Source organism: Pseudonaja textilis, chromosome 1 (assembly GCF_049901715.1).
Source record: "Pseudonaja textilis isolate UNSWEBS1 chromosome 1, rPseTex1.2, whole genome shotgun sequence".
NCBI lineage: Eukaryota > Metazoa > Chordata > Lepidosauria > Squamata > Elapidae > Pseudonaja > Pseudonaja textilis.
Window position 1 is genome coordinate 15,933,852 of NC_141990.1, and position 23,722 is coordinate 15,957,573.

The 23,722-nt window shown below is 41.2% G+C and overlaps 1 protein-coding gene across 2 annotated transcripts in view; it reads left to right on the plus strand.

Annotated features, from left to right (window-relative positions):
- Positions 1-23,722, plus strand: part of MYBBP1A (MYB binding protein 1a) — a 78,202-nt gene that overhangs the window by 19,149 nt on the left and 35,331 nt on the right. Inside the window, exons 9-21 of one of the 2 annotated variants that reach the window (XM_026708519.2) lie at positions 835-1,118; positions 1,821-1,934; positions 3,606-3,731; positions 5,057-5,263; positions 8,147-8,255; positions 8,785-8,881; positions 10,234-10,388; positions 12,354-12,449; positions 13,628-13,789; positions 15,409-15,573; positions 19,177-19,334; positions 21,288-21,422; positions 23,070-23,193. In XM_026708519.2, coding sequence (XP_026564304.1) covers positions 835-1,118; positions 1,821-1,934; positions 3,606-3,731; positions 5,057-5,263; positions 8,147-8,255; positions 8,785-8,881; positions 10,234-10,388; positions 12,354-12,449; positions 13,628-13,789; positions 15,409-15,573; positions 19,177-19,334; positions 21,288-21,422; positions 23,070-23,193 — 1,932 coding nt within the window. The remainder of the gene's footprint in view (positions 1-834; positions 1,119-1,820; positions 1,935-3,605; positions 3,732-5,056; positions 5,264-8,146; positions 8,256-8,784; positions 8,882-10,233; positions 10,389-12,353; positions 12,450-13,627; positions 13,790-15,408; positions 15,574-19,176; positions 19,335-21,287; positions 21,423-23,069; positions 23,194-23,722) is intronic. The other variant, XM_087926572.1, reaches the window with a different exon arrangement.

The window sequence follows — 23,722 nt, forward strand, 5'->3', positions numbered from 1 at the left end:
TCAAGATTCAAGAAAGAAATACTTAGACTCTTTAGATTAGAGAAAAGATTTCTTTTACTGAAAATGAAGGGGTAGCATCAGTAGAATTCTGAATCTGAGAAATAAGGTGCGCAAATCAGATATGCAAAGTGATGGAATTGTTCCCACCCCCCATAGTTCAAAAGATTCTTCCAATTAAAAGTTCTGAATATGATCACGTGGACATCTTCAGGTGGTGATGAGGCCTCTGTCCGTTGAGCTTGGCATATTTTGATAAAGGTTTGCAGCTGCGCAGAGAAAAGAAAGCTAAGCGAGAAATAGAAACTTAAGCAGGAATTTATACTCCCCCCCCCACTTCTCATTTACACAACACAAAAATGTAACACCTCCAGCTCTCTTCCCAGACATTATCCCCCCTCCTCCCCCCGTTACTTATGGCAGCCAAAAGATGCAAAGCAGTAGTAGAAGATCTTGAAGGCTGACAGGTAGAATATCCCAGGTTCAGTCTTCAGATTTTGATGGACAACTGACCAGTCCCTATTGTTTGGCCCCCAGATACTTGCGATCAGTGTCAAAACTTCTGATTTTCTATAGAAAGACCTAGAAAAGTAAAGATTGTTTAAGTCCCCCACATGTGTGTGTGTTTCAATGATGTGGGGTGGTTTTTTGTCATTGCTTACTTTTGTTACACATTGGCCCAGTGTGTAACCCTGCTTGAGTTAAGCAGCCTTATAAATGCATGAAAGTGAATGAATGAATGAATGAATAAATGGATGGTCATATCGGAAGGTGCAACAATCTTTAGTTATTAAGCCATAACCCTCTTTGTGGTCCTCACCCCCCTGTGTATTTTAGCTGCCTGAGAGGTTTAAATTTGCCCCAGAGATGGACACCTACGTTGACTCGTTCCTAGAGGGATGCAGCAGCCCTGAGAATCAGTTGGCAGTGGTGGTTGCCTTCTCCACTCTCACCAACCAAGGTTATCCAGTTGTGCCCACTTTCTGGAAAGTGGTGAGGCATCTTCTTCCCACTGCTCTGCTTAAGTACATTGACTGGCTGAAGAACATGTTTCTCAATCCAGACCTGGACTGCTGTGTGGATTTTGCTACCAAGAGACAGAATGAGAAGAGAACGAGCAGGTGAGCCTCTCTTTCCCTTTGGGATAGTTGGAGAATATTCATTGCAGGATAAGGGAGCCTTTGGAAGGCTTGGCTGAAGGCTGTTAGCTTTATCTAAGAGGTTGCGCCCCGGTTTCAATACAGTTGCCTGAATCCTATCTCTATTAGCATTTAATATTCTGTAATAAGGTAATAAAACCTCAATTTACAGATGTCCAGTTAGACTCTGGATATAAAGAGCTATATTTCTCTCCAAGTATCCTCCAAACTAATGGACAAATCAGTTGCATTGGAAATAACCTAAGTGAGTAGTTAAATGCACATCAATTTAACTTTAACTTTACAATTGGGATATTTGCATCAATTGTGTAAGGATACTATTATGCAAATTAGGCAAATTGATGAAAATATTGTAAATCACTGTGATGAACATCTGAGAGTAGCAGCTGCCCCTTTCCCCAAAGGGTTCATTATGACAAGTCCCATCATACTGGCCCATTATTAATAGTCACTCTTTCGTATAACTAAAGGAGATAATGGATGTTAGCTTCATTGGTGTCCTGCAGGCTTTATTGTCCTTTGTATGGTATCAAATTATTTTAATGTGTTAAAATTGCCCAGAGAGGAGCTGGAGGACAGGCAATAGATTAAGATTTTAAAGAAATACATAATATCATGAAAGAGCTGTTAATGGCATTGTGCTGCTCTCTTTCGGTCAATCAGCGTAACCGACCACAGCATCACACGGCTAAGAAAATGGATCATCGGCCGCCTCATTGGAATTGCTGAACACCCTCAGGTCAACAAGGAGGATGAGCTTGTCATGGACATTTGCAGGTAAAGGAAACAAGATGAGTGGATACATTTAGAGGAGGGGAGGTCAAAAAAGTAACCATGATAGCTTCTTAGATACAACATCTCACACTGTAGCAGTGGTGGGGTTCAACATTTTTTACTACTGGTTCTGTGGGCGTGGCTTGGTGGACGTGGTTTGGTATGGCAGGGGAAGGATACTGCAAAATCTCCACTCCCTCCCAACTCCACTAACCTGCTTTCCAGCTCCATTCTCCTGTGCAGGGCAACAAAAGAAGACTCAGCTGATCAGCTGGGACTCGGGAGGCAGAGAATAGATGGGGGTGGAGCCAGTCAGAGGTAGGATTCTACTGGTTTGGGACAGTTCAGGCAAACCGGATGTTAAATCTGATTCGCAGAACCGGTATTTCAACCAACTGTCTGGCCCCGCCCACCCTTCATCCACCCAGGAGTCTCCACATGGCCCATTTTCAATGGAGGCAAATGTGCAGGGTCCGCGCAGAGTCTCTGGGAGTGGGGAAAACGTGCCTTTCGGAAGTCTGGAAATGGGCCTGTTTCCGGCTTCCGGTAGGCCTCCAGAGCCCGGGGGAGGCTGTTTTCGCCCTCCCAGAGGCCCAGGGGAGGCCTCTGGACCATTGGGAAATTTTGTTTGAAACAAAATTTAATTTTTCTACTGATGGATTTCAAAGATCAGTCATTGTGCAGGGTGCCAAGATGTCAGACCAAATACGTGGTGTTTATTACTTTTAAACCATTTCTACAAGCAAGGAAGAGTAACATAGATAAAGTATTTGAGTTGGAGAATAGATACCACGTGGTACAACCTCCCATCTCACTACTAGTGGTGATCTGTCGTGCAGTCCTTAATACTAGTGGTGATGTTAGTAAATGAGATCACTTATATGTCTGGAAAGTCCAGGACTTTCCACCTTCACCAAGATATAAGGAATGAGATCATGCAAGTAGCCAAGAGGCCCTGTATAGGTTTTAAACACGGCAGTTTTCTGCTAGCATCTAGCACCATCTATAGGATCTCAATAGCTACTACACTCTACTTGGCAGCCTTTTTAGGTACCTAAAGTGGGTAGTAATATGTGTTTTCTAAAAATGACCAACATTTTTCAAATTTGTAAATCATATAAGGTTTAAATGATTTCATCCCAAGGACTTTGAAAAAGCTATTATATAAATGCTGAAAACTGACAAGGTTTAATGACCTTGTGAGTGTTGGATCATTTTTATCTTACATCATTTAGTTTTAGGGAATGCTGGGCACCTTTTGGGAACATCACGAGTGCTTATGGAGCTATAGCCATTACTTTGTCAGCCTCTGTTACAAACTGTCTCATGTGCAGGATGGGTGTTTTTGTTCCAGTTTTAAGCTTATAACAAATGAGGATATGAAATTAGTTTTCCAAACTGGTATTCTTGTATCCCTACCAAGCTTCTAAAGATTCTGTCAAAGGTTTTTGGATTGGATTACATTGTAAGAATGTCTGTTTGGTTTAAATTTAACTTGTGTGGTTTACAAATCATGAAATATGGCTGAGGGCTGAGTAAATTCAGCTGGCTTATTTATTCACACCCAACCATGGTTAAACATTGCATGACAGATCACATGGTAGGATGTGTTTCTGTTTAATATGATTAAGACCAGCTTCTATCCATGTATTGAGAAAACTCTCACTCTTTCAGATTCTGCTTCTTTCATGCTTTTTTTGAGACCAAGAAACGATTTCTGAAGATAACAGAAACAAAAAGTTCTCCTTCGGTTCCTTTGAATGAACAATCTCGTGCAGTAGCTGCAGACTCATTTTTCAGGTATCAGATGTGGCTTCTTTTTTGCTTGGCTCACTGGGAAGACTAGTATAAAAATATTAGTAATTGGAGGGTCAGTTTGGTTTAGCAGTTAAAATGCTGGCCTGAAGAAACCAGGAGACTTGAGTACTAATCCTGCCTTAGGCATGAAAACCAGCTGGCTGACTTTACACCAGTCACTCTATCTCAGCCCAACCCATCTCATTGGATTGTTGTGGGGAAGATAGGAGAAAGATGTATTGTCTATATTCATCATCTTGAGTTACTTATCTATCTATATATATAAAAAGGGTGTGTATGTGTGTGTTTTCCAGCATAACTCTGGAACAACTTGAGCAATTTCAACCAAACTTGGTACACAGATTACTTACTCTCTGGAAACAAATACTATGGGGGTAAAACACTCTTAACACTCCTCAGGGTATGTGCTGTGTTGAGATACAGACTGTTGTGCCTTAAAATGGCTTCTACCTTACTGTCTTAAAATGGCTTCTACTGAACAGCGCTGTTGAGTTGCCATGGTAACAGCTTCACAGTACTCCACAAGGGGTCTCTCCCTGGTAAGGGGGAAAATCCAACATTAGAAATTGCGTTTGTTCTGGATTGTTGCCGAAATGAGGGCTTTTCCTGTCTAATACAGGATTACGATAAATAAATACCCGGGCAATGCCAGGTTATTGGCTAGTAAAGTAATATGAATAGGATAAAAATCTAATAATTGATTATTTTAAAAAATAGCCCATATGTTAAAGGGTTGTGTTAGGGTTGGAAAGGGGTTTAAAATACCCACTGAGCCATGAAGATCAGTTAAGTGACTTTGGGACAATTGCTTCCTGGCTGGTTTACTTCAAAAGTTATTATGGAGAGGAATCGTGCACCATGTTTTAAACTCAGGGAGGAAAAGCGGGACATGGATGTCACAAAGATATATGAAGATGTTTGCATTGAATTTAGGTTTTTAATAATTCAGGTTGGGTTTTAGAATTACTGTGGCAAAAATTGAGGTCCCTGAAACATGAAAGACGATATCTGCCATCTTAGGTTATTTGAAATACAAAAATGCTTATTTTAAAACAACAATAGGACTATTTCCCACTCATCTAGCAATGACCACGGTGACCTCTGGAAATATAAAAATGGAGTGTGGGAAAGATGATAGAATTCTCTGTTGGAGAAACTGGCTCTCTATTATTCCTGAGCCAGGAGTGTTTAAATCAGGAGAAAAACCACACGGCACTATTTGAATATTTTGAAGCACTTATTAATGTCAGCTTGAAATTCAGTCATGAGTCTGTTGTATGGCAGAGCAATTTCTTTTTTCTCTGCAGTTTGCTTCAGCATTTGAACACAATGCCTGCCCTGGGAGACTCAGCTGAAGCAGAAGAAATGAGGAAAAAGCACCTCCATGGTTTGACAGCTAGTGGGGACCCCTGGATCCACTGTGTTGTGCAATACGCCAACCTCCTCCTTTCTCACCAGGAACAGATCAAGATGGTGGTTCCATTTAATGACGAAGAGCGACAGGCTTGGGAGAAGTAAGTTTCCCTGCACGGCAGGGATCCCCAGTTTATTTGGAATGTTGGCAAGGATGTTGTGGGCTGTCTCAAACAAAATGGCTTCCTTGGTGACATTACAGAGCACCAGATTGTTAGCTATGAATCTTTTCTATCCTCTGCTTCAGTAAGACACTCTTTTCTCTGATAGGGCCATGTATTTTTTTGCTATACTTGGCAGGTGGTAGGAATGATCTGTCCATTGCGAGGAGCAATTGGATCATTGAATTAGTTGGATCATATCACTTGGGGTTAGATTGCTGGTTTAGTGTGCTTAAAAGAAGGTGAGAATCACAGTAGAACGATCTTTCTTATACAAGCAGTCCCTTGATTAGTCAATAACTAATTAGTTCAATAACTGTTCAGTTACACTGATGTTGAGCAACTGATACTTATGGCCAGTCCTCAAAGTTCTAACCATTACTTGGCAACTTTAATATTTGTGGACTTCAACTCTCAGAATTCTCCAGCCAGTTGAAGTCCACAAGTTTTAAGGTTGCCAAGTTTAGAGACCTCTGCATTACAGCATCCCTGCAGTCACGTGACTGATTTTGGCAGTTGGCAACCAGCTCACAGTTATGATGGTTAAGCATCCCTCAGTAGCCTTATCTGGTTTGGGACTTCGGTTGCCAGGTTCCAACAATGGGGAATCTGGCAGGAGGTCAACAATGGTGATCATGTGACATGCTTAATGGTGTCGCGAGATTTGCTTAACGGTAATTGGAAAGTGCTAGAACTAATATCATAATGTTGCCACTGTTAAGGAAAGGCTACCTATAGGGATAAATGAAGTCCCTGTGTGTAAAAATAGGCCGTTTAGTAGGAAGATGAACCTGCTCCAACTTTAGCTTCCAGCCATTCTTGATTACCCAGAATGGGTGGGCCGGAAGGTTAACGTTTGCCATCAGTATTCTCATTTGCTGTTGCCTTTATTTTTTGTCAAGTTTTTGGTTTTATATTGCTTATACAATGTGATACCTGGGTATCAAACATTTTGGTACAAATACACATAATAGTTACTACATTCCATTTTCATTGTTTCATATTAATTAAACATAAATAACACTACCACCATTCAATTTCTAAGCCTCCCATTTATTATTACATATATCTTGTTATACATGTATATTGTTGTTCCCCTCTTATTTCTATTTCTATTCTAACTTTTATTCATGTCACTGTGGTATTCAAAGACGTTTCTTTTTTGTCTTCCATCTTCCACCTGCTTTATTATTCATATTTCCCTTATTTAACTTCACATATGTATATATTAAAGTTTCATCCTTCATTCTTTCATTATTCAGTGTTTCAATATACAATTCTAATACCACATAGGGTAGATCTATTCGTTTTCCTTCCATTCATCCAATCCATGTAATTCTACTATTAATAAACATGCTTATATTAAAATATATTCTTTCATTATTGAGTTACTCATTGTTTAATTTTATTATTAATATTTATATTATTATTAATTTTATTATTTCACTGATAATCATTATATCTTTTTGGCATGTTAATAATACCATCATTCATTCTCTAATTTTTATTTGCCGTTGCTGAGTGTTTATAACTAGTGTTCCATAGCCAGCTCAGATATTTAGGGCAAAGATGCAATCCCTTGCCATCCTCCTAATGAAAAGAGAGGAAAGGGCTGGGCCTTTATGCTGATTCCATTTAATTCCTTATCTTTACATATAGAATAACAGAGTTGGAAGGGACCTCGGAGGTCTTCTAGTCCAACCCCCTGCTTAGGCAGGAAACCCTATACTAGTAGTGGCTAACCTTTTTGGGCTCCTGTGCCAAACATTGTGTGTGTGCTTGCGCATGTGCACTTGTGTGCCAGCACCCTGAAGGCAGTGCTTGAGCGCCCCCCCCCCCATGCCTCCTGCACATGCGCATGCAATCCCCCTCCCACTGCCCCTTATCTACATTGCCCCTCCCAGCTGATTTTTTGGCCAGTTTGAGGCCTTTCTCGGCCTCCCAGGGGCTTGAGGAAAGCCTCTGCAGGCTTTGCAGGACAACAATAGGCCCGTTTTGTCACTTCCAGTATTTCTGGAAATACCGGAAGTGACAAAACGGGCCTATTATCAGCTGTGAGGCACGTGCATGTACAGTGAGGTAAGTTTGCCTTCAGCTTGCGTGCCGGAACAAATGGCTCTGCGTGCCACCTGTGGCACGTGTGCCATAGGTTCGCCATCATGGCCCTATACCATTTCAGACAAATGGTTGTCCAATCTCTTCTTAAAAACCTCCAGTACTGGAGCACCCACAAATTCTGGAGGAAAGCTGTCCCACTGATTCTAATTGTTGTAACAGGAGATTTCTCCTTAGTTCTACGCTGGTTGTCTCCTTGATTAGTTTCCACCCATTGCTTATTGTCCTGCCTTCAGCTGCTTTGGAGAATAGCTTGACTCCCTTTTTTTGTGGCAACCTCTGAGATATCGGAACACTGCTACCATGTCACCCCTAGTCCTTCTTTTCATCAAACTAGATACACCCAGTTCCAGCAACCATTCTTTAAAGGTTTTAGCCTCCAGTACCCTAATCATCTTTGTTGCTCATTTCTGCACGTTTTCTAGAGTCTCAACATTTTTTTTACATCGTGGCGACCAAAACTGGGTGCAGTATTCCAAGTGTGGCTTTACCAAAAGCATTATAAAGTGGTATTAACATTTCACGTGATCTTGATTCTACCCTTCTGTTTATGCAGCCTAGAACCGCGTTGGCTTTTTTTCACAGCTGCAGCACAGTAAGATATTACCTTATTGCAAAAGTTCTTGAGATTCCATGACACCCTGTGGTGTGGAATTGAAATCAAATGCAGAACTGTTGGGTCTCAAACATGATGTCTCCTTGTCACAGGATGTTGCAGACCGTGGAAGCCCTGAAAAAAAGAGATAAAAAAGGCCAGAGCATGAAGACTTCTGCCTTCCAACACCTGCTGCTGTTGGTCGGTATTCACCTCTTCAAGGTAGCGTCAAGTATACCAGAAAGGTTTTAGACTTAGCTCTGAATTCATGCAAATTCCTGACTCTTAAAATACATGGGGTGGAGAATAATTTGTTGATTAGGAATTGTAGGATTCATTTTCTCCCTTGTGTCTGTGACAATTCTATAACCTCAGGTGGTGACAAAGGGGTTGAATTGAGAAGCGAAAGACTTTTATCTCTCATTCATTTCTGGCAGACTTTTTTACAGGTAGTTCTTGACTTATAGTCTCTTGTTTACTGACTGTAGTTCAGCAGTTCAGTCGTAAGTGTGAAAACTGGCCATAAGTCACTTTTTTTCAGTACCGTTGTTAACTTCAAACAGTTACTAAACAAACTGTTGTTAAGCTGAGGAGTACCAGTATGTATCTCCAGTCTTAACTTATTTTATACACAGAAGGAGTATGTGACCCTTACTTTTTTGGGAAATAAAACGAGATTAAAAACGCAGTTGTATTAATACTGATAGGTTTGCTTTCTTCTTTCCTCTTGGATCCCGCAATTCACACGCAGTCTCCAGCGGAGTGTGTGAACCTTCTGAACGATCTCCAGAATTGTATCAAGAGAGCCTTCGGTGAGAAGCCCAAGAAGAAAAAGGCAGCTACAACTGGTGAGTTTCCATCTCAGGTCTCATCGTCTTCTTGACTTCATACCCTTCAGTTGCATTGAGTTGATGGCTTCTAAAATTTCCAGGCAGTGTGATGGTTGATGATTTGGAGATGCGCAAGAGCCTGTTGAGCCTTGATCCGGGCCTCGCCCATACCTGGTGGGGGAGGGGTCCATAAGCAACCAATGAGGTAGCCACACGAAGCCGAGGGAACCAAGGGAGCAGTGGGAACGATGGGTGAGGCCGCAGTTGCAAAGGCAGGACTTCCAGTTGCTGCACTCCCATCTCTCCTCACCAGCTGGCCGCTCAACAGCTAGTCCCTTGTGGATCAGGCCTCCAGTTGGGAGGGAAGGCTGCCACTGCTGCTGTGAGAGGTCCAGGATGCCAGGGATGTGTTGGCCAGCTGATCGCTCGCCAGCTGGTTGCTTAGATGGGCGAGAGTGGACTGCTGTTGCTGCCAACGGTGCGAGGAGCCGGAACATGGCTCCAGCAGGGGGAAAGTGCTGATGATAATAGAATAGAACAGAACAGAACAGAACAACAGAGGCAGGAAACCCTACCACTTCAGACAAATGGTTATCCAACATCTTTTTAAAAACTTACTGTCAGTGTTCCAGCAACCCTCCACTCCTCCCAATAATTCAGAGACAGACATCTTCTCAAGGGTTCCTTTTTATTTGGATAGTAACTGGTACAACTGGGGAATCCCGAATCTGAAAGTTCTGGGCTTCCTTACAATAAGTAAAAACTACAAATCCATCCCCTGCACCCATCACCACATCAAATGGCCCAATCACCATCCATCCCAAGTTAAGACTTCTTCTCTCTTATGTGCAAAATAACATGACCTTGAATTAGAAAAAGAATGTTATTATGTCTAATTACGTACACTCCAATAAATTCCCCCCTCCCACTTTCCCAGGCTCAAATGTGGCAGCATGGGAGCATCTGGTCTCAATATGGCTTCCAAAGCTGACACTTACAGTAGAAGGAAGAGAAAGCTACAAATGCTGGCTACCAGATGTTGGGTGACTGGGTGTGCATGGCTGGACGGCATGATGGTGTGGTCCCTGGATTATAAAGGCGGAAGGTCCTAGCACTGACTTTGCAAGGGACTTCATTGTTCCTACTCACTGTGTACCAAGGCTCTGGACCAGCTTTGAAGATTAAAGATTGGTTTGCTGTTCCGTTGCTGTGTTATTTGTTACTGAGCGTGTGTGCTGTGGTCCTTTTCCCCCCTAGGTCCTGCCTTGGACCTTTGAAAGAGCCTTTCCCAAATTACCTGGAGGACATGAAAGACCAGTCTTATGGACATCAGTGCTAATTATATGGTTTTCTTCCTTTGTTTTGCTCAGAGGTTGAAGAGGAGCCAGCATGGGTTGAAGTGATCGTGGAGGTTCTGCTTTCTCTCCTAGCTCAGTCTAGTGGGCTGATTCGGCGGGTCTGTAAAAACGTGTTTGGGCTTGTCTGCCAACACATGACGAAGGCTGCTCTGCAGCTCATCCTAGACGTGAGTCTTTTGAGAGTTGGTTGATGCTCTGTCTGGATTTTAAGGCCTGAGATCAGGGAGACCTAGGTTCAAATCCTCATTTGGCCATGCAGCTCACCGAGTGGTCCATTTAAAAAAAAACAACTATTCAATTTTCCAACAGTTTATAAAAACCATAAAAAGTACATTTGTATTAACCCTGAAGACATCATTTACATTTCTTAATCATATACTTAATTTTTGATTATGTTACAGTTATTACATATTACTTTTCCTATTAATTCACCATTTCTTACTCCTTATTTATACCACTTGTTACATAGTACATTTTCTATTAATTCTACATTCAGTATATATAACTTCATATCCTCTAATTAATTACAGTATTACTTCTCTTTCTATTTTCAAACCATGTATACCAGGCGTCCCAGACTGAATAATGTATCGATTCCTCTCTATCTTTTAACTCTAAAGTCAGCCTGTCCATTTCTGCGCAGTCTAGAATTTTCCTTATCACTGCTCCCTCTTGTGGTGTATCTCCCTCATTCCAGTGTCGTGCGTATATAATCCTAGCAGCAGTTGTTATGTGTAGAATAATATATCTATTAGTTTTACTATATTTTCCTTTAATTATACCCAATAGAAACAGTTCTGGTCGAAATTCAATTTTTTGCTTTGTTATTTCTTCTAACCATTTTTGAATCTTACTCCGATATTTTTTTTGCTTGGTCCATTTTTGTATACCTAAATTGAAACATTTACGGGTAGTCCTTGCCTTAACAATAGTTCGCTTAATGGCCATTCGAAGTTATAACATCATTGAAAAAAGTAACGCAGGACTGTTTTTCACACTTATGACCATTGCAGCATCCTCATGGTCACGTGATTTACATTCAGATACTTGAGACAACTGATTCATATTTATGCTGATTGTAGTGTCCTGGGTAATGTTGATTTTTTTAATGACCTTCTGACAAGCAAAGTCAAATTCCCTTAACAGCCGTGTTACTAATTTAACAGCTGCAGAGATTCACTTAACAACAATGGCAAGAAAAGTTGTAAAAACAGGGCAAAACCCACTTAACAAATTTTTCATTTAGCAACATAAGTTTTAGGCTCAATTGTGGTCGTAAGTTGGGGACAGTATAGATTTGTTTTGAATGTAAAATTGGAGAATGGGACCTTTGCTGCTCTTTGAAAGAACAAGTGATAGTTAATAGTCCAACATTATAGAAACTTTAATAGATGGTTAAATATCTTTATGCTTGAATACGAATAAACTGATACTGCTGAAAATAACTTCCATTTACACTGTGGAGTAAGCAGCCTATTGACCATGCCAGGAGCTGTTTAACATTATTTTGTTTTAATTTTTATCCTGTTTATTAGTAGTATTATTAGTATTAGGAACCTCTGTGGCGCAGTGGTTAGAGTGCAGTATTGTAAGTTTCTTCTGCAGCCAGCTGCCTGCAATTTGGCAGTTCAAATCCCACCAGGCTCAAGGTTGACTCAGCCTTCCATCCTTCCGAGGTGGGTAAAATGAGGACCCAGATTGTTGGGGGCAAGAGGCTGACTCTGTAAACCGCTTAGAGCGAGCTGTAAAGCACTGTAAAGTGGTATGTAAGTGCTATTGCTATTATTTATAAATAGGATGGTGAATTTCCTTCTATTTCCTTCCACAAAATTTATGTGAGGTGGACTGCGCTGAGAGTGAGTGTATCTGGCCAAAATCAGCTGTTATGCCTAATGCGGGACTACAACTCACAATCTCCCAGGTTTTATCCTGATGCCTTCACCACTTGATTAGCAATGTTACTAATGTTCAGGAGCAACTAGAAAATGTTGGATCCTGACAGGCAAAAGAAACAAAGCAACAGCTTCCCAGAGCAGGCCTGTGTTGTGGCAGGCCTGCTCTGGGAAGATGTTGCTTTGTTTCTTTTCAGAGATAATGCATTGGAATTTGATAAAAATAAAATTGTCTCAAAGGTTCTGGATCCACAACAAGACCAGGATGAAGAAACTGCTGTTGTTGTCATGGAAGAAACAGAGAAGAAGAGAAAGAAATTGTCACAAAAAAATACGGTAAGTCCTATTATTGTGAAAGCTAGTTGTCATACGGTCAAAAGTCAACAACCCAATATTAACATAGGCTGTGATTATAACAAGGAACAGATAGAAATTATGTCCTGCCTAAATAGAATTGTTTCTAACCCGTCACATGAATAAATGGGAGAGAGAAGTAAAAACATTGGAATATTGGTTGTAAAATAATTAGAGCGCTCAATGATATCCAGCAATCTCTGGAATTCTTTCATTATTGTTTTATAGTTTGGCTACAAACTGGTGAACCTTCATTTATCTTGGGAAATAGACCCTTGAGTATTTTGCTTTGTCATCTGAGAGAGTCCTGACAGCTATGGTGGCACATTGGTTAGAGTGCAGTACTGCAGGCTACTTCTGCTGCCTGCTGGCTGCCTGAAATTTGGCAGGCTCAAGGTTGACTCAGCTTTCCATCCTTCTGAGGTGGGTAAAATGAGGGCCCAGATTGTTGGGGGCGATAGGCTGACTCTGTAAACTGCTTAGAGTGGGCTATAAAGCACCGTGAAGCGGTATATATCCTGTTTCTCCAACAATATGGCCTCCCCTAATAGGAAGTCCCAGCATGTTTTATAGGCATGAAATGAAATTAAGCCCCTCCCCCCAAATTAAGGCCTATATTAAAACATGCAAAATGGGAATGGTGGTGGGGGGCTTGCCATTAGGAAGTACTTTTGTTGCACACTCGGATATGGTGCTGCCTGCGTTGACCCCAATACGAAGTGCCCCACCAACGCCGAGGTCAACATCCAAGCCGTCGCCTCCTGCCCGAAGATGCAAGGGGGGGGGAATTAAGTCACCCCCGAAAAGACGGCCTAGCAATTTTTTCGGGGCTCCAAAAAAATAAGACCCGGCCTTGTTATATGAGAAACATGGTAAGTCTAAGTGCTATTACTATTATTATTATCTTTATTGTCAGAGTATAACATGTGTACAATAAGATTGGCTACAATAAGATTAATGGGATACCAAATCCTGTCCAATCATTGTAGTTCTTAAGAGTGATTCCTTTTCCCTACCCGTTCACTTATTTATCTTGATTTGTATGACCTCCCAACCCACCAGTACACTTCTTTCCCTCTTATAGTATGGAACATAAAACTAAAAAGGGACTAAGAATTATAGCTGAAAGGGGAAAAAAAACTTATTTTATTGTCTGTCAGGAGCAAGAGGAAGAAAGTGGGGAGAGCTCTGATGAAGACAGCTCTGAAGAAAGTGATGAGAGTGACAAGGAGGCTTTGGAGACAAATAGTGAGGGTGAGGACGAACCCGATGAAAACTTCCGCGCCATGCTGAGGAATGTTTTACAAGCCAAGAATGCATTGGTAGGTGTTGGCTTTAGTTAAACAGTGAGGCTCCTGTGTTGAGAGAAACACAATTCTGCATGAAGAATGCTGAGCTGCGCTGCTCGAAACGGGTATACAATGTTAGAGAGGTGATGAGCTACGGCTTCCTGCTGGCACTACACAAAGAGGTCTCCTGACTGTTTTACCAAAAAATAAAATGTGTTCTGGGACCTTTTATAATGCAACTGTAGGAAAGATATTTGTTTTTTTCATGGCATTTTGTAGGCAACACATTGTTATTGTGCCAGATCTCGGCCTTGGCCAGCTGTCATTAAAGACCAGCCAAATGGCACCCCTCTTTTCATGCATGCTGGTCATTTTTCATCTTTAATGGGAAGATTTTTTTAAAAAAGACCCCATGCTATAAATTTATTTTTTGAAGGATTTGTAATATGCTTTGCACAAACTTTGCAGCCTCCTTGATATTGAAGTGGGCTGATAGGTGTTCTGTTGTGCAGAACTAGCTAGATGAAATCTATGAAACTAGATTTCATATTTGTTTATTATATTTGTACCCTGCTTTGTTTTTAAGTGGGGCACTTTGGTAAAATCATTTCAGTTTTTCTTGCATCAATAACCCTCCGGGTAGCTGGAGCTGAAAACTATCCTAAAACCTTCAAATCAGTTCAGTGGTGGGATTCAAATATTTTTACCACTGGTTCGGTGGTGGGTGTGGCTTGGTGAGCGTGCTTTGCGCACGTGAACATACTTTGCATGCATGCGCGTGCCAAACATGCACTTTGCTCAGGCACAGAGGCATTTGCACAGGCGCAGGGGTGTTCCAACTCACCTCCTGCAAGCCTGCATGATCCCAATCGCTTCAGCAGCTGCTGCGTGGCATCTTCTGTGCCGCACAAAGCAGCTGCGTTTCAAATTCAGAGGATAAAGGTGAGTATGGGAGCCTGGGTGGGTGGGTGGGCCCAACAGCAGAGGAGTGGAGAGAACCGGTTTGGTCTCCACTGCTTATTGCTGGTACTGGGCCAAACTGGTAGAATACCACCACTGTATAAATTCTGTGATTGAGTGAGAAATTGAACCTGAATCTTTCCAGTCAAATCCATCCCTTTAACTACCATGTAATCTTTGCCTATATACTGTATATATTTGTGGATAAGGCCATCCACAAATAAGCCAACCCTTGAATGTTTTACCAAAATACCATAAAAACTGCTATCCATGGAAAAGCCAACCTGCACTTTTATGGCATTCAAGGGTCTATTTATCCATGGATGGGCTTATCTATGAATATAAATGGGAAATCAATAAATTAAAAAGGATTACGGTATGTACTTGTGGATAGGTCCTTCTGCGAGTAAGCCAAGCCCAATTTTGTAGGTCCATTTTGGTACCTAAAATTCTCAGTTTATCTCTGATTGAATATGGCAATACTAGATGCTCCAAGGATGAGTTTGCTTTTGGTTATATGAGTTGAGTTTGAATATATGGGATAAGTTTGCTATTGGTATTGCTATCTGGTTGAAATTACTTCTCCCACTTGATGTTCTTGTGACATGTTGAACTATTAAGTTACATAATTCATTGCTGGGATGGCCTATGAACCTTTGCTTTGTTGTCCCTTTTTTTTTTTTACATCCGAGGAAGGAGATGATAGTGGTGATGATGTGGATGATGAGACTATGATGTCCCTCGATGAGAAGCTTTCATCTCTCTTTACTGAGCAGAAGAAGCGCATCCAAGCCAAGAAAGATGAGAAGGAAAAGTTGCGCAAGGAGAAAATCTTGCGTCGGGACTTCAAAATCAAGGTAAGAATCCAGGTTTTTTGAGTTTATGGCCTATGGCTAAGATCAGCAATAATTTCAGCTGTCGACCACTCTTGTAAAATCTCTTGCGTGGCATATCACGCCCCAAATACAAATAAGTGAAAATATTCAATGGCCAAAAAGTGGTGTGTGTTCTTGTTTTCTGGTACTTGAGGTCTTGTGCAAACTTACACGAGGATCAAAAATTTGTCCTAGCTTGAACATTCTTCATTGTGCAATTTCAGTCCCTGGATTTTTTTTTAAAGAATTGTTCCACAAAAGTTATGTAGAAATATTTAGGATTCTAGGTTGTCAATTTCTGCCATGTAAGATGCTCTGGGAATTATTTGAAAATCTACTCATATAGAGGGAAGCAAAGATAACGTTGACTACATTATCTACATTAACAGTTAATGTAGATAATTACGAAATGTAATGTTAAGAAGTAAATAACATCTCAGCCTTGTAAGTTAAACATAAGAAAGAGACTTAAAATAACCATATCTTGATTCTGCATGAGACAAGAGAGGAAAGAAAAAAGTTTCTGTTATATCTGGTAACAATAGGTTCCAGTAGATTTGTGACATCTTATTTCTTGCCCTCCCATACTGGGCTGACAACTAAAGTCTTAACAGCTGCAGTATTTTCAATGGAAGAGAATATTTGTAGCTCAGGGTTAAACTGTGGTGTCCTTGGTGCTCTCTGATCTTGGTTAATTGCTTGCGGACATTTCATGACCAAAGTAGGTAATATCAATACGAGTGAGTGTGGTATTTGCTATCTGTTTAATCTGTTTATATAAAGTAGCTTGCTCTGCCCATTTTGGTGGATTATGTAGCAATCAATAGACACATAGATAAACCACACTTGCACCACGCAAAAGAGACAATAAAGAAACAGGGAAGGAAGCAATGTGACTAGAACATATATCCTCCAGCAGCCAACATTGAGATAACCGGGAATCAGTACTAGACAAACAATCAGGCAGAAAACAAGACTGTAATCAGGGAATCACTAAGAAGGAAACTACTCTCCCACCAAATCTGGCAGGGGGAAATTGCCAACAATCTGCACATTCACTGTGGATGTTACCTAGTTGTTTAACATAATAATCAAGCACAGCACCAGTAATTCCACTGGAGTATTGTAGCTGCCTTTATCCTTCCTGTATCTGATGCCCTGCAGATATGTTCCTTCGTTTCCAGCCAACATGACCAACCTGGGACAGTACTGGCTGGGAATCTTGAAGATCCAAAATATCTGGAGCAGAACTAGAACTAAAATGAGCACTGCTAAACAGTCCCAAACTGCTTTTTCAACCTGCTGCATCTAGTGATTGATTTACACCTGGTGGTAATTTTATGTTTGATTGTGATGAGAGCTAGTCAAGCAGCTCTTCAGGACCCCGAAACATTGGAGAAGAATGAATTGAATAAAATCGCGAACACATTCATTCTATAAACAGTTTTGAATTTGTGGAAATAGTTAGACACCCCTCCCCAAAGCAATAATGTGCAGGCCTTTTTGTTTGAGTACAATTATTTTAAGGACTTAGTTTATTACAGTGTTTCTCAACCTTGGCCACTTGAAGATGTATGGACTTCAACTCCCAGAATTCCCCTGCTGGGGAATTCTGGTATTGAAGTCTACACATCTTCAAGTTCCCAGGGTTAAAAAACACTGGTTTATAATTTCTAAACTATTAGAAATCTACTATTGTCTTTTAATTAGGTTAAATTAGGGTTCCCAGTGACAGTATGGACAATTTCTCATAGACCTGACCTATCTCCAATACAGGCAGTCCTCAATTTATGACCATAATTGATCCCAAAATTTCCATTGCTAAGTGAAAACATTTGTTAAGTTTTAATTTTGCCCCATTTTACCTCTCTTGTCATAGTTGTTAAGTGAATCTGGCTTCCCCATTGACTTTGCTTGTAAGAAGCTTGTAAGAAGATCGCAAATGGTGATCACATGATTCTGGGACACTGCAATAAACATGAATCAGTTGCCAAGCACCCAAATTTTGATCACATGGCCATGGGGATGCTGCTATGGTTATGTCAGGCCCTTGTTGGAGTCTGATTTTGAGAGGGAGATTGAGTAGCTGACTGGGAGTGGGAGTGTGGCTCCCGTGGTTGTGGAAGAAACGGGGGAAGGGCACAGTCCGGCTGGGCATTCAGAGGAAGACCCAAGGCCATCCCCTCTTCATCCTAGGACACACAGGGAGGAATGGAGAAGGGAGCAATGTGGCTTACGAGAGAGAAAAAGGCCCTGATCCCTTTCATTAGTTGCAGCTGGGAGAACAGAATATAAGTGGGGCATTTGCATATAGCTCCTTGCTGGAAGCAAAGCGTGCATTTTCTTGGTCGAGGCTTATCTGGGGTTTGGCGTTCTCCCAACTGTGGGTGCTGCATTATCCTTTGAAAGTCTGCAATTTATCATCCTGCCCCCCCTCCCCCCCATGTTAATTACTTCAGTGTGGTTTTTGTTGGTTTTTTTATTTCTAATTATCTTTACTTTGGATTCGGCTTGCATTTCTGCCCTTTGTAGACTGTTTTTTGAAGAGTTTGATATCCAGCCAAGGATAATTAGACATTGGGGCCAAGTTGGAGGCATTAAAGGGAATTTATTCTACTTTTGTGACTTTGTTATTTTTGTGTCACGCCCCGGGTCATCACAGGTCATAAGTGTGAAAAAAGCATCATAAAACTTTTTTAGTGCCTTAGTAACTTTGAATGGTCAGTAAATAAACTGTTGTAAGTCGAGAACTACCTATAATGTCTTCTATTCTACCGGAAGCTTTTAGATAATATTTTGGAATCTGTCAACTCATTTTTTCCCATTGTCTTCGCTTTTACTTCTTTAAACCTTGCCAAATATGGTTCTACATTCCACTTATGTATCCAAATTGTGTGAGTTGCTGCTCAAAGGAATAGCTGCTTTATTTGGTCTATGTCTGATTAATTGGTTCTTCTTGGTAGACCAGTTACTGTTTTCCCCAAGCTCTTATTTCAAAGAGATCCTATCTTCTTTCTCCAGTTTTAGTCTCCAGTTATTGTGGATGCATGTTCCCATTGTAAAGATAATTGCTTTAACACTTCAGTTTTGGTGAAGCTGTCACTGAAATGTCCTTATCCTTTATGATCTTGTTTGATAATTTCCTTTCTGTCTAACCTTTCAATCTTTTTTTTTCTAACTTCTCCAGCGCATTATCTATCTTTATCTGTTTTGGAGCCCAAGAACACAAAACTCTCATTTTCACTTCTTAACTGTCAGTTCGGCTATTTTAATTACGATTTCCAAGTATTACTATAAACTGGAGTGGGATGTTTAATTAGCAATTCTTTTTTTTGGCTAACAACCAAAAGAATAGTGTGGCGGGATTTATTTATTTATTTGTTAAACTATTTAAAAATCACTGAATCATCTGTTTGTTTTTGTTTTTTTTAATTTCATAAATGTCTCCCCTGGATTAGATGTTAATCAGCAAAGGAGTTCAACCATGGATTCCTTCTGCATAACTCTTTCCAGATTTTTGTATTTCCTATAGTGGTCGGGTTGCTGTTAATGTGATAGGCACCTCTGTTTATTTTTCATTTTCAGGTCCTGGATTTGGTTGAATTATTTCTGATGAAGCAGGCAGGGAATCCTCTGGTTTTCAGTGTCATTGATCCCCTTCTTTCTGTGATTGAGCACAGTATGAGCTCAGACTCCAACAAGCAAGAACAAGATTATCTCCGGAAGACTGCTGATATTTTCACGTGAGTTTCAGAGAAGCAGTTTTGTGTGTGTGTGTGTGTCTGGGGGTGGGGAAGCAGAGAAGGAGGAGAGAGAGAACATTACACATGCCAAGTTACCTGTGCTGGACTTGAGGGTGTTTTTAGTTAATATTTATTTATTTAGCAGTTTGGCAAATACACGGACTTACAGTGGTTCAAATGTTAATGTCCAGTCCACCCAGCCATTCAAGGGAAGGGTGATCTATGTTGAAAAAAAAATCAGACATTGGACCGGTGTAAGTTCTTGATGGACATTCGGACACAATGTGATGGATATTTTGTTGAGGAGCACCACAGTCACACTGAGGGGTAGAGACAAGACCCCACTTAAACAATGAATCCTGGTAGACACCATGTTGTGTCAGAGTTGACCAACGCTGGCGAGGAAGGTCAAAACCTGACACCTTTTATGCAGGGTCCTCTACTTAACTGCCTGTATCTGGGCATTCAGCAGCCCATTTGGCTTTCCACTGTGTGTTGGTGTCAAAGACAGTTGTTGAGCGAGTGCCAGAGAGGGCTTCCTGGATTTAAGCCTGCCAATTGATAGAGGAGAAAGATCAGCGTGCATAGGAAGAAGTGGGTTTCTCATAATTTTGTTGTACTCCTTCACTACCTTCGCTTCCTGCCTTCGTAGAGCTGGTGGTGCAATGTGGCTCAAGATGGGGAGCCAGCAAGTAGGAATAGATTTTATGCAACCGCTTATGATCCTCATTGTATCATATGTATGGTGTTTTTAGTTGTCTTGTCCTACACTTAATGCAGTCCCCAGCTCCCAGGCTGTGGCCCAGTATACCAGACCGTGCAGGCAGTGGGTGAGCTCACTTGCGTGCACAGTTCCACTTGCACAACTGGCAGTTGTTTGCGCTCACACACGTAGCTCCACTTGCACAGACAGCAAGCGGCTGTTGTGGTTCGCCGGCACCCTGTGCAGGCGGCAGCAGAATCGGACAGTGGGGAAGAACAGAAACCAGTCCGGGAATCTGGGGAGGACTCGGACGAGGGTCCTGCGTCCGATCCAGAGATGGGGCCAGGACCATCTGGGAGTTATGTGCTGACTCCAGAGCCTCCAGAATCTGGCAGCAGTGAGGCAGAGGAACAAGGGGAGCCTATTCCCAGTGCATGTGTGCGCAGAGCTGCTAGAAGGCAAGAGCAACTAAGACAAAGGGGGCAACTTGGGAGTAAGGCTTGGAGGTGATTGCCCCTCCCCTAAGGTATAAAGGAGGTACAAAGATAGAGAAACCTTTGCAGGAAGCAAAGTTGTTCACTCTGTTCGGATTAAACCTTGAAGCTCTGTGTGGACTTTGTACTTCGTCTGGTTTTTCTTTTTTTAGCTAATTTGGCACTTTAGTTGTTGGCAGCAGTTCGAAGGAGATAAAGGTGAGTGCTTATCTCGAGGGACTGTTTGGGACTCATCACAGGCTGGGAATGAACATAATTCCCAGCGTTGAAACAAAACAAGAATGTGCTTAATTACGGTCTCAGGAAGCCGTGGTCAGAACAGCAGCAGGAACACCACCGCTTACGCAAATGGAACTTGCGTGTGCTCGCCAGCTTTGTGCACAGAACAATCCTCTCTCGCCACTGCAGTATTCCACAAAGGTGGAAAAGTTGGAGGTCACTGCTTTAGACCAGGGATCTCCAACCTTGGCAACTTTACGACTTGTAGACTTCAACTCCCAGAATTCTTCAGCCGGCGCATGCGAAGCGCATGCTTACACCGGTTGAATTGCACCACTGCCTGGAGCCATGACTCTACCTGCTTCCCACTTCCTCCCTGGCACTTCATCTGTATGTTATTGTACCAGTTACAGGGATTTTAATGATGCCTTGCTTGGAACCAGTGTGATAGAAAGGCTAAGCACAACCACGGGATTCATCTGTGATAGTCAATGTTGTTTGTGGAACCTTTTTATTATTATTTTATTTGGTTTTTAGGAATAGTTTGTGTAGATCCAAGCAATACTGCAAAAATGTGTCTTCTATCCGGGAGGAACTGCACAGCCTGCTAGAAAGTTTGGTGAAGAGAAGCTGCAAGCAAAACGACTCTTCAGTAGCCCTCTATTACTTCAGGTGAGTTCTCTGCACAGAGCACGCATGCATGAAAAAAATATGCCTCTTTAAGGTCTGCTTGAGTACAAGGAATCCTTGTCTTACAACGGGTCACTTAATGACCGTTCAAAGTTGCGACAGCACTGGAAAAAAATGACTTATGATAGTTTTTTCACACTTACGACCATTGTAGCATCTCCTTGGCCACCTGATCAAAATTTGGATGAAATGTTTCTCCGGTGAGACCGGTCTATCAGGGCAACCTGGTCTACCCAAATACAGGAGGGAGCATACTGCTTCTGCTTTTGCCTTTCAGCGCCAATCCAGGAGCCTTCGCAGGCAATCGCTTTCATGACAAACTATTTTTGTGTTGAATTTATATTTTACCAAGAAAGAAATAAAGGGAGACTAGTATAGATCTATTTCAAGCTATTTAGCTCTTGCCAAGAGCTAAATAGCTTGAAATAGATCTATACAAGTCTGTCTTTATTTCTTTCTCGGTAAAATATAAATTCAACACAAAATTTCGATGCTTTGTAACTGGTTCATATTTATGATGGTTGCAGTGTCCCAGGGTCATGTGATCAGCTTTTGTGACCTTCTGAGAAGCAAAGGCAATGGCAAAACCAGATTCATTTAACAACCACGTTACTAACTTAACAACTGTAGTGATTCATTTAACAGTTGTGGCAAGAAAAGTCGTAAAATGGGGCAAAATTCATTTAACAAATGTTTCACTTAGCTCAGTGATTTTGGATGAATTGTGGTCGTAAGTCGAGGTCTATCTGTACTGAAAGATGTCTATATTCTTATTTTAGAACCCGGAGCCTTAACTTTTGAGATTGCAGTTAAGAAAAACAAGATACCTGTTCTTTCCTTTAAATAATAGGAAAGGAAGTGGCCAATCCTTAATGGTCATTTATCTATTTTTTAAATTTGCATGCCCGCCCCAATCTCATTATCCAAAGCCACTGACTCTTAAAGGACTAAATGAGCAACATTTAGTCCTTCCATTGAAAATTTCATCAGAGACCTTTCTCTAGATCATTATCTAAATCTGGAGGTGATTAAAAAGAGGCTCCTTTTCTTATTAATTGAATAATCGTCCCCTGAAGGCTCACATCGCACTTTCCTCACTGTGGACTAAAAATAAATGTTTGTCTGTGTTTTACATTGTAAATAATAAACTTGCATTCTCAGTGTAGAACTCTCTGATTAGCCATTTGCTTGCTTTATTAATTGGGTTTCCTTTTAATTTTATGAAAGGTATCTGTGAGCCACTCCAGGGACCTAATATTATAGCACTTAGCAATAGCACTTAGAATTATATACCAGTTTATAATGCTCTTACAGCCCTCTCTAAGCAGTTTACAGAGTCAGGATATTGCTCCCAACAATCTGGGTCCTCATTTTACCGACCTCGGAAGGATGGAAGGCTGAGTCAACCTTGAGCCTGGTGAGATTCGATCTGCCAAGTTGCAGGCAGCCGGCAGTCAGCAGAAGTTGCCTGCAGTACTGCATTCTAGCCACTGCACCACCACAGTTCTTATGCTGCAAATGCAGAAATTAGACTCATTCATATAAATATAAATCCATATTGGTTTTTTCTGCAGAGTGTTGTATATTTAACATCACTTTTCTTTGGCTGTTTCTTTATTCTGTTTTTAGTGGATCATTGTACCTTTTTCGAGTATTGAGGGGAAATGTACCAGCTGATGAAATGGCTTCAGAAGATGCACAGACAAAAAAGAAAATGAAAAATCCAGAGGACGTTGAAAGGTCACCTGGACAGGTAAGGGGTTGTCCCATTTACCACCCTCAGGATGAAAAACTCAGTTCTGTTCTGCCAATATGGGTATTTAGGAGCTGTCACCAAAAAATGCCTCCCGCATCCTGATGCTCTTCAGCAGTTGGAACCTAGTAAGGAAGGTTGCACCAGCAGAAATTTCCAATCACACCTGTATCATGGCTGGATTTGTGAGGAATCTGATACTGAACTATCAGAGGGATGGCATTTTCTCCCTTGCTTGCTGAATAATATAATAATTATTTTTTAAGCTCTTAATTTATTTGAAGACTGTTGCTAGCTGCTAGTTTGCTGCTTCTGTAGCAATCTTTTCAGAAGACACTATAAGCACAACGATAGAGCATAAAATGCTTTAAATTAAGAAAAAGATACATGCAATTTTACAGGTATTCCTCAGGTTATGTCAATCTGTCCCAACATCCTGAGTCACATGATGGTGATCTGGATGATGGGCAGCTTAGTGTATAAACTCACCCTTATCCCAGGAAGCCAGCAGGGAAGGTCACAGTCACCA